At 34.0% G+C, this 11,604-nt stretch overlaps 1 protein-coding gene across 1 annotated transcript; it reads right to left on the bottom strand.

Moving 5' to 3' along the window:
• Nucleotides 1-223: 223 nt before the first annotated feature.
• On the bottom strand, nucleotides 224-10,363 carry LOC128991162 (uncharacterized). The gene is made up of 5 exons (XM_054413939.1): nucleotides 10,293-10,363; nucleotides 9,286-9,418; nucleotides 3,340-3,460; nucleotides 1,821-1,997; nucleotides 224-483 (listed from the first exon to the last, which is right to left on the bottom strand). Exons 1-5 carry the CDS (start codon nucleotides 10,361-10,363, stop codon nucleotides 305-307), a joined length of 681 nt encoding a protein of 226 aa, XP_054269914.1. The 3' UTR covers nucleotides 224-304.
• Between the last annotated feature and the right edge of the window lie 1,241 nt (nucleotides 10,364-11,604).

The following is an 11,604-nucleotide window of genomic DNA, read 5'->3' as shown; positions in this document are numbered from 1 at the left end:
TTTTATAAGCATTACAAAATTCATAGGACACTTGATATGTTCTTGATTTATAATATTAAATCCAACGTTAACCATCCCCATTTTATGTTCCTGAATAGGGCTTTAAGGTTTGACATGTCGTAGTACAACAATATTTTTCCAGACCATTTATTTAGAAAATAGACTCTAATTTTTATGAACATAATTAAATACAGAGTAGCTGTAGGTTGGTTTTCTATTAGGTCCAAACAAACAGCAGGATAAAAAAAATTTATTTTCATCAAAAAATTATCAATGTTGAAATGAAATGATTGTCACAGAGTCTCTACTTTGATGTGACATCGACTCTGAAGTCTTGCAGCATCTGCTGGTACTTGAGACACTCAAGATTTTCCTGATGTTCCCCATGCAGACGATCCTTCTGGATCAGATCACCGAGGACTCCAATCTTGGCCTCATACTCTGACAAACCTGTGGTCACCTTCAAGATATCCCTCTCTTTCGCTGTAACACACAAAATTTATGCTTGAAAGCATTAAAAAAAATATACAATGAGAAGTTACCAACCTCACAGGAAAAATTAAGAATTCACCCAAAGTAATTTTAAACTTGTTACAGAGACAACTAAACTGTTTCAAATAACTCTTGGCGACCTAGCTGCTACAGTTATTTGAAGTTAAAAAAGGTTCCATTTTCAATTAGTAAAATGGTCGTTATCATTGACGAGAATTAAGGCTGATATTTCAACATACTAAACCATCTCAGTAAAAACAAAAGTTGTCCTACTTTGGTCAAAGGCTATGCAAATCTCTTTTTTAAGATGTAAGGATGAAACCTTACATCTTTATGAACGTCTTACATAAAAATACCCTCGCCACAGCAAACCTGCAGACTAGCTCTACAAAAAGGTTTGGAAAGAAATTGCTAAATTTTATGTTTTTTGGATCAAAAATAGGAAAAACCAATTTTACCCCAGTTAAACCCATTAAACCCCAGTTCCCATGGTCCGATCATGCTGGTTCGCAAACTCGTTAAAATCGGTCCCGGGTCTAGGTCTTACCATGAGACCTGCAGTAATAGCTTATTCCTTATATGGGAAATTCGCTAAAAGCAATAAAATGAAAATAATTTTGAGTTGATCTGTCCATTCGCTGACTCTTTAGTCTTTTAATACTCATTGTCTCTTTTCTGCAATTTGTGATAAATGTAAACAATAAAAATTACAAAGTACTAGCTAAAACCCTCGGGCTTCACCCTGTTTGGCTTCATAAGTATTAATAAAACTACTGATTGGTTAAGAAGCTGAAATAAACAAAACAGAATACAGTAATACAAACAAAAAATCACACCTCATAAAAAAAAAAAATTGAAAGAATAACGTACAAATAAGTACAGGTGAGGTATGTTTAACAATAGGTATATGGAAAGTTCCCTTTGGAAAGCAATTATGACCTTAAAGGGCAATTTAAGAAATAATGGATAGTTTTGCTCAAGGTTTCTCGTCATGACAAAGAACATTTGAAGTATATGGTTTATGGGGATGTGACTTGTAGTCTTCTCAAAAGTTCATGGGTACTTTGGGCTTTATATAGATGAGCAATGTATGACATATGTTAGATAATGTTGTGGTTGAATAAAATTTCAAATTCCTCTTTTTTTAATGAAAACTGTTGAAGTTTAGAACAATTTATTTTTTAAGTTTCTCAAACTAGGTACTCTTAAAGCTGTGTTTTTGTTGATTAATATATTTTAAACAATTGAATCCACTTTTCTTTTTTCATAGATTGCAATTCTAGAACCTTTTCTAATAATGGAACACTTATGGCTGCATCAATACTTACGATTAGGCTGCAGTGCTGACTTGGGAGGCTCGACTGGAGGAACATGTAGATTAAACGAAGCTATCTTGGTGGGAGGGCGGAACGAAGCTTGCTGTGTCGTGCATGGTATCTCTCCCCAGTCTGGCGGCAAACTGACACGACGTCTGGCACGACTCTTGGCCGACTCAAACCCATCTTCTGCAACAACAGTTCATGCATATTTTGACAAATACATAACACCTTTCTAATGAAGTCAAACTATATTGTGAGCTATGTCGAATCAACTGTCTCAGTAACAAAAACTATCTTAGAGGGTAGCGCATTCACTCTGTTCAACTATGTTATTTTATTTTTATATAGACAACAGCTGGTACTTAAAGAAGAGAGACTGTTTATCTACTTCAGGCTTCAGAATCCAAAAGCCAATGACGGTAGATAGCCAGAATGCAGTATATCTATGTACAATAATGTGGATTCAGGTGGTGAAACCTCCCTTCTGTTGGTAGTTCTAATGTGCAATCAATTTGAGGAAGAGCTAGAAAGAAAAAATCCACACAAAATAAATAGTGATACCGTTGGATGATTTTTCACTTATGTTATACCGGTATATCTCGGATCAAGCAATACATAAATGTTTTACTCATTCATACTGTTTGTTTTTTCTATTGGTGAGAAACAAATGTTTGTTGAATTTAATTATACTACATAAAGCTTATAATGAACTTCAGTTTATTCAAGACTAGCTGTACCCGCGGGCTTTGCCCCGTTCAACTTCATAAGTATTCGCATGGCTCAATCATGTCCTGGTTGAAGTTCGTTCGCTACGCTCACTCACCTTTAGGTAGGAGCTCGTTCGCTGCGCTCACTTGCCTTAAGGTTAGATCGTTCGCTACGCTAACTCGCCTCCAGGTTGAAGTTCGCTCGCTACGCTCACTCACCTTTTGGTTGCAAATTAACTGTTGTCATAAATTAAAAAAAAATAATAGTGCTGCACCCTTTTGGTAATCCTTGTAACTTTAATGCTATTGAACATCATAGAACAGAACCAACTTGTTTTAATTGAAACAGCTGTTAAGATTCATTAATTCCTTTTAAATATGAAAAATCATAAGGTTAACATGGGAAACTCCAGAGCCACTGGGGCGGAGCCCGAAAGACCGATCAGAATAAAAACTACTTAGTTTTCCTATTTAATGTCCAAAGAATCGGTGTACCGAATTTCAGCCTCCTAGGTAAATGGGAAGTGGGAAAATTAGTGATGAGTGAGTGAGTGAGTCAGTCAGTGAGTCAGTGAGGGCTTTGCCTTTTATATATTAAGATTAATATTAAAATTTCATTCATGCAAACACACTAACCACCACTGGATGAATAACATTCTTTCACCTTCTTGTGTTTCTTGTTTTTGAACTAATTTCAATACTAAGCTAGACGATGATTTGAAGGTAAATCCTTTGTCTGTGCTGGCTGCTTTCCTGGAGCAATGTATTTCCCTTAAAAATCAAATTGATCTAGTCTAGAGTTTATTTTTTCTGAGACTCACCGATGTTACAATAGTCAACTTGGTACACCGTACGTCCTCTATTGGCAAAGTCTGCTGCAATGACAGCTTCATCAGGCAGCTTATTTAAGTGTTTCTTAATTTTTGGGTGGCTTTTGATTACCTGTTGAAAGCAAGGAAGAAACTTTTACCAATTGAAATATTACAAATACGTATGCAAAAACGCTTAAAACTGAAAGTTTTGGTTTTGCTTGCAGCTGATTTGGTTTGTGTGTTGTAGGTTTTATTTAATGTAGAACTTAGATTTATCTTGCTTAGCAAGATGATGGGTGAGGTTCATTTGTCCAAGTTTTCAGTTGTCTGAGTTTGGTAAAAATTACAAAATATTAGAAAAATCTGTTGTCCGAGGTTTAATAAATAACTTTTAATTTGTCCGAGGTTGGTGTAAATAACATTAATCTTGTTAAATCAACTGTCCGAGTTTTCATTAGTCCGAGGTTTAAAATTATTTTAAAAAGTTTTGAAATATCAACTGTCCAAGTATCGTCAGCATCAAAAGTAACATCCCGCTCAGAGACTAGCGTCTCTGGATCCTGATCAAAAACCGATGAGAACCTCTTCTGCAAAGGACTGGGGGATTGTGGGCTCACGTCAACTTAAGAAAAATTATAAACTTAATTTTATAATTTTTAATTATAAATAAACCTAACCAACCAAACTTGCTGATAATATAAAAAAGATATAAGATAAAAATCGAATAGAGGTTTACTAATAAATAAAAACTAGTGCACCTGTTGCTCAAATTCGAGCAATTGTAAAGTATTACAGGCGTTATTTAAAAACTAAAAACAATCATAATTTCCGATGACTCAACGAGTCAACCGAAGAGTCAACTCAAAGATAATGTGTAATCAATCACTCCACTACAGTTATCGAAACTGAAAACGAACGCTCTTGTGACTATGAACAGCTGTTGTAGTATGCAATTATTACAAATTATTTGTCTATTTAAGTAAACAAAATATTTTTTTCATAAGAAATACATTGGGATTTTGATGGACTGTGGGGCAAAGCCCGAGGACTTTTATTATATGAATTGGTGAAAGGGGGCGTCTATTTAAAAAATACTTAATTTTGACACATTGTTTGTAAAAATACGTCCATTATTAACGGAGGAGTAGTGTTTCGTAGAAATCGCCTTCACGTATTATATATAAGGATTGTCCTGTTGATAAAAATAAAAATTCCCCACTTCTTCGCAGAAGAGGTTCTCATCGGTTTCTGACCAGGACCCTGTGACGCTAGTCTCGGCGCACGGTGTCACTTTTGATGCTGACGATACTCAGAATTTTTAACATTTTTTGAAATCATTTAAAACCTCAGACAAATGAAAACTCAGACAACTGATATTTTATAATATCTATTAAATTATTGTAGTAAATAAGTACAATATCTATATATATAATACGTGAAGCCGTTTTTTGTTAACGCAAATCCATTATTTGTGGACCAATTTCAACGTTTAAGGTGCCAAAAGATTTGTCTCAATATGTAGTTTTGCAATAAGGTTTTAGAATTTAAAAATGTCTACTCTTAAGGGTGTGAGACCCTCTCGAAGGTCGGGTTTTCCACATAAGAAATACATAGAACAAATTTAAAAACAAAAAACAGCTGTTTATAATAAGAAACTCATTAGCTTTTTGTGAGTAAATAGGTTAAGACCAAGTTAAACAGTTAATCAGTTTTGTTGGAAGAACAGAAAATGCCTCAAGTTCAAAGAAGAAATATTGTAAACGGGAGGAGGAGACAAATAGTATGTGTTTACATCACACCAACAATAAGTCAAAATAATTAATACCGTCAAGTGTTCCCGATAAACAACCGGTAGATACGTTTTCAATGCTACTTATATTATTATTATTTTTAAAACTCCCCTAAAAAGAGCTCAAACATCCTGTATAAATGAAGGAAAGATGTTTGTGCTGCTTAATAAAGATTGCTGTGTTTGATTTAGTAAGATATCTTATGCGTATGAGGAGAGACTTTGTTATGCGCTCTCAGACTTTGTTGAGGAGGTGTCATGGGCCTTGGATGAGTCGCATAGCACAATGGGGGTGTTTTGTGACTTATCCAAGGCGTTTGACTGTGTCAATCATGATATCCTCATAAAAAAACTAGAGTCGTATCCCTTTTCTGGAAATTCAGTGTCATGGTTGAAATCTTACTTAAATAATCGCTATCAGAGAACAGTCATTTGTAAAGATAATTTAAAAGTAAAGTCAGAATGGCAAAAAATTAAAATAGGAGTGCCTCAAGGTTCGATTTTGGGGCCTCTTCTATTTCTTATATATATCAATGATCTTCCAAAAAATGTTTCAAATAATCTAATTCTGTATGCAGATGATACTACTGCAGTAGTTAAAACAAAAAACAATGAGGGATTAAAACATAAAATTGAAGAAAGCCTAACCGAATTGGGGAAGTGGTTTGAGATCAATGGATTGAAAATGAATGAAGAGAAAACCAAATTTGTAAGATTTTGTACACCTCAATCAATGGCATTCACTGATCAATCTCAACCAACTGATGATAATGTAAAATGTTTAGGGCTATATATTGATAAACACTTGACCTGGAGTAAGTGCATTCAGTCAGTAATTGGAAAATTAAATTCAGCCTGTTTTCAAATGTTATGCTTAAGAAATTCTATAGACCTGAAAACTTCTGTCATGCTCTATTATGCTTACTTTTATTTATTCAATAGTACAGTATGGAATTGAATTTTGGGGGTTCGCCTCTGAAATTGAAAAAGTTTTTAAAATTCAAAAAAAGTTTATAAGAATTATGACTTTTTTACCATGGAAATCTTCGTGCAAAACAGTTTTTAAAGAATTGAATATTATGACTATTCCAAATTTGATTATTTACAAAACATTGTTAGCGGTGCATTCAAATTTTGATGACTACATTAGCGAAAACTTTGACCACATATATAGCACTAGATTTAAAAATAATTTCCAATATCCGAGACACCGACTGAAGCTTGTAGAAAAAACACCTAAATACATGGGGAAAAAACTTTTTAAAAAACTACCCTCAACTCTAAAAAATGTAATTAATAACAAATCTTTTAAAAGCAGCCTTGCTGATTTTCTGATTAGCAAAACGTATTACAGTGTTAATGATTACCTCAATGAAACTAACCAATCAATATGACTCTATTTTGTACATAGAAACTAATTTTTTTTCTGTCATCGTTTAACAAATTTTTGCCAACTTGTTTACAAACATTTTTTATGCATAAGACATATTGTTGTACATTAGGTTAAGTTAGTAATAATCTTGACAATGTCATCTGTTTTTTAGCTGTGCTATGATTTAAAACGTTGATGTGACAATAAAGAATTATTTATTTATTTATTTATTTAGAGTAGAAAAAGAGAGGCCTGGTCTAACAGATACCCATCCAGATACACCACATTCACTTGGTGAGATGAATAATATTTGCCAGTTCTGCTATGCAATTTACTTTGGAAGTGAAAAAATATACGAAGCACATAGTGTTGCCATGGTGGTAAAGTAAACTTGCCTAATGTCAGATAAAATGAATTCATGCAAGAAATGTTTACTTCTGACACTGACAGATCGAGATATTTCAAAACATTTAGTAGACACTATAATAATGCCTTGCTTATGATAAGTTCAAGTAGTAAGATTATACCAAATCTTGGCGGACCTTATGTTTTTATTTTGCTCTACTTCAGTTGAGAAAAACGCAATTGGATTGTTTACATCTAGGATATGTTGCCAGTTCCTTGGACAAACTTATAAAAGTATTTTGACTAAATTCACCAACACAATCCAGACATTTCAAGTCAAAAATAAGAATTTTCAAAAACTCAATTGCTATTGAAAGTTTTATTAGACCAAACATAAGTGAAGGAATTAGTGTTCATGTATTCAACGATCGAGTAGTTGCAGTCAAATTATTTTTTTGATTCAGGAGAGGTAAATAATATACGCTGCTCAAAAAGAGAAAATGATAATTTCTATCCGAAAATCTTATAGCTACAAGTTATCCAACTTATTTTGATAAATGAATCCATACTTTCAAAACTTTGGGTCAGGTATTATGGTAAATTCCACTGAACAACGTGAGAAAGTTCTGATGAGGGGCATATACTGTGACTGACAGACAACACGTTTAAATACGTTACCTAACCAATGTTCAATGGTGTTGCTGCTTTAGCCTATTCAAAGCAGATTATAGCTGCCCAGTTGGTAACCCAGAGTATTATGTGTAAAAAATTTAGCACATAAAATGGTTGATATCACCCCACTTTTCAGGATTCTCTAGGCTACGGTGAAAATTCGTTGGTTTAGGGGGATGTCTCAAAAATAAAAGAAATAAAATAACCCAAGTTATATTAATTAACACAGGTTATCAGTAACGCAAAAGTTTTCTTCAATTCTCAATGCTGGACAAACTTTGTTGCAACATGTTAACTCGAATTGAAGCAGATCGTTTAGCATTCATTAGAAGTTATCAGTTAAAACTGAGAGCATAAATAATGTCGGTGAACCTTGACCACGCAAATAGAGATATTTAAAATTAGTTTCTAACAAGTGTTTAAACATGCTGTGTGTCTAACTCTAAGATGTAACTGGAATTACTCGACTTTTAGCATAACATTTTTTTTTGGCGTTATGTTTCATACTATGCGGCTCATAATGAGCCGCACGGGTTCTGTAGTAATTTAATAAACTCTGACAAATAAAAAATCGGACAGTTTATTTATTGAAATATTATTAGTTATTTATCAAACCTCGGACAAATTAAAACTCAAACAACTGATTTTCCTAATATTTTGTAATTTGTAACAAACTTGGACATCTGAAAACTTGGACAAAATGATGTGATCCCAAGATGATCAGAATGGTATGCTACTACTGGGCGATCTTGGTAATTCGTCAGTTGTGGGACCTACAGGTAGATTCAGGCAGAATTAGACCTTATCAGGTCGGATTTACATAAATTCCAGGTTCCGAGACTACAATATGCTAAATACCCGTGATCAGAGGGAAAAATATAAAAAAACTAAATTTTATGAACTAAAGACATCCTAAATATAGGCAAACATGTTTCTTGAAAATCTTTAATCTCAGCTCGTGTGCATCGCAGGGAAAATCTATGCATACTGTTAGAAATATATTTGCGTGTAGATGTGAAGAATCCCTTTATAAATTAAAATAGTCTAAAAAATAAGCACAACAAATAATGAATTTAAAATAAATAAAAAAAAATTATCATGGGCCTTATTGGTTGCCATGCTGGTGACGAAATAACAAAATATAAACAGAAAATCCAATCATGTGTTTTATGTAGTGTGGGGTGAAAATATGTCTAAAGTTTAAAGAGCTAAATATCAAAAGCTTTTTTTATATAGGTACCCATTTTTATTTGGGAGTCCACCAGACCCGTGCACACGCTCCAGCATAAAAAAAAACAAGTCTGGGCGCTTAAGGGTTAAACTAAAAAATATCTAATTAAAGAGAAACATAAAAATCTTGTGGGCAGTGGGCAAGTCCAATTTTGTGCCATTGACAAGCCACTTAGCATGTATAACTATTGTACATTCTTTCAAGAATACCAGAGGGTTACTCAGGTAGAATTTGGTAATGTTGAGGTTGAGTTTAGTAATAATTTTTCATTGAAATTAAAAACATTGATCATATTGATGGATGTTAGCCTCCGGATTACTGTATAATACTTAAAGTGGTTTAAATACCTGCATTTAAGTAATCCAATTCGTTGCTTGTGTTGCAACCAGTTTCAACTCCGTGGAGTCATCTTCACTACATCCTTGGATGCCTGAAGATGACTCCACGGAGTTGAAACCGGTTGCAACACAAGCAACGAATTGGATTACTTAAATGCAGGTATTTAAACCACTTTAAGTAAAACATTGATGTTAAATTTTAACTTGCCTTTTCATAGTAATGTTGCATTTGTTCAAACGGTTGCTCCAACGAGACATGGGTGTTTGGTAACACATACTCTGTGTACGGCCCTGATAACACATCCTTGTAATCCTTATTCTCCTGGTGTATCGGTTCAGGTCTGTAACAAAATCATAATCACTACTGGGCTTATTAAAATTGATGACACTATTACATTCAAAAGATGGAAGACAGCGAGGTGCACAGGCTTAGTAAGTTTTAAATTATTGAAACTAATTTACATTCACATAATCACTATATTTGTTAAGACTAATATGCCTAGCCAAGAAGAGAATGAAGGTAAATTCTTTATAGTGGTGAATTACATGTGTTTGTCACCATGGGAGTCATACATTGATTACACAATTAACATTAGTATCTGTGCTTTTTCTCACAGCCTTACTGGCGCATTGTTAAGGTAGGTCTACTCACTACGATAAAACATAATGATTTTTGTGCCATGATAAATCGTTGCAAGCAAGTCGGAATGTATAAACTACAAGACATGTAGTTACGTCACGGTTACAAGACATTCGTAGTTACATTTTGTCGGAATTGGAGTCGGACTATAAGGTTGGTGCGAATAACCATCAATTTCATGAGGTTACACTGACAGGTCAGTGCGTGTAAACGGTCACTCAGAACAATCGTTGCACCCTATAGGCCTCAGTTTTGTTGAATTCGCTTACAGTGCAGTTTAAATATTATTTCAATCTTGTGTTTTTGAAAATTACCAGTACTCCTTCAAGCCTCTTGTAAGTTTCTGACAAAGTTCGTAGAAGTGCTTGATGAATAAAACAAAGAAGCTGTAAAAGATGGAACGTCTAAACAGCACGGCCCAATATCCGGCAAAATGTAGCGATTTGTCGTTGCAGACATGTCATATGTTTCATCGTAGTGTGTAAACCTTCATTTAGTAATCTCTATAATGTACCATTGATTACCTATATTCTTAATTTATAAAATAAAAACTACAGTTTGGGAACTAATTTAACCTGAAACCATATTTTCTGATGTACGTTTTCTTATATACTGAAACAAAGTCATCTTTTGTCCTCTCACACATAGTTTTAATTAAATAATACAGCGACAAAAATTTTTTTGGGGGATGGATAAATATTCGCTTCCATGGAAATAAAGAGATTAACACTTTATAGCTTTCTTTGAATTATAGCATTTCCAAAGTAAATGTCTCCAACAAATTTACTGATTCTGGACCCCGATTTCCTTTGGTCATAGGGCTATTACTGATTATGCTCCCTTAACAAAAGATTGATGTTGGATGGTAACAAGACTAGGGTTTGGACCATTCCCTTGCAAAAATTTAGAAAAAAATGCCAAATGAAAAAATACTGATAAAAAAATAATAAAAGCTTAAAAACATAGTAGAAACACTATGAACTAGACTCACAAATAACTGTACAGTAGAGCTAATTAGTTTTCAAAGTTTAACCTTTACATTTTAATTTTTTTTGACAGTGTGGAGGTCAGTTTAACCACAGCTTAGTAAGTTACAGAGGATAAAAACTTATGAGACAACCATGCACTTTCAGCTCTAGAATGTTGGGACAGAAATATACTTTTCACAAGGAAGAGCCTGAATGGTGAACACTATGCAGAAATTCCTATCGCACAGGAGGGCACAGGGACTTCCTCCACCGAGAGCGTTGTAGTACATGATGGCGGGGGAGCTATTACCCTAGATACCAGCACTAGTGCTAGAAACCACTTAAGTGTACTAAACGAATGTTTCTTTTGTATATTACTTCTCTGTGGTATAACCTTTTAGTTGGGACTTTCTGATACATCAACACTTCTAGCTACTTTGAATATCCCTTAGTTTCTGGAACAAAACTTCCATTTATAATGCCTATACCTTGGTCTAAAATACTTGATGGGTTACCTCTCATTTCAATACATTTTTTATTTTTAGCTGGAGCTTTGTGTAAGGAGTCTTTATAGCGACAGTTCTCCTCGCCTATGGAATCTTTTGTTTTTTTCTAACAAGTAGAGTCCTTAACCTAAATAAAAAAAAAAAAAAAAAAAAAAAACACTGTACTACAGACTGAGTCAATGCTTCCTAGCATGGCTAAATGCATTAGGTATTAGTTGGTGGGATTCAAACCCACCTAGGATAGAAGTTCCAAGCTCTGATAGACTAGGCAAGTTAGCAATACTATAAAAACTAGGATTGCTTTCATAGCAGTGAAAGCCAGTTGAGCAATCTTGGCCAGATTTTGCAATTCAGACAGAAATAATCCTGTATGGATCCATATGATTAGCAGATGTAACTCTTTAAAGACTTGC

This window comes from Macrosteles quadrilineatus, unplaced genomic scaffold, assembly GCF_028750875.1.
Source record: "Macrosteles quadrilineatus isolate MER2022 unplaced genomic scaffold, UCM_ALF_1.0 Scaffold_3__2_contigs__length_128488019, whole genome shotgun sequence".
NCBI lineage: Eukaryota > Metazoa > Arthropoda > Insecta > Hemiptera > Cicadellidae > Macrosteles > Macrosteles quadrilineatus.
The sequence above is the reverse complement of the archived record's forward strand: the minus strand, read 5'-3'. Positions and strand labels throughout refer to the sequence as shown.

Excerpts from the sequence above, each read along its gene's own strand:
- LOC128991162 (XM_054413939.1), bottom strand. The coding sequence starts at position 10,363 with ATGTGTGAGAGGACAAAAGATGACTTTGTTTCAGTATATAAGAAAACG. Across the intron at positions 9,419-10,292 it reads ATCAGAAAATATGGTTTCAG|ACCTGAACCGATACACCAGG; the intron begins GTTAAATTAGTT and ends ATTTTGTTACAG. Across the intron at positions 1,998-3,339 it reads AGTTGACTATTGTAACATCG|AAGATGGGTTTGAGTCGGCC; the intron begins GTGAGTCTCAGA and ends CTGTTGTTGCAG.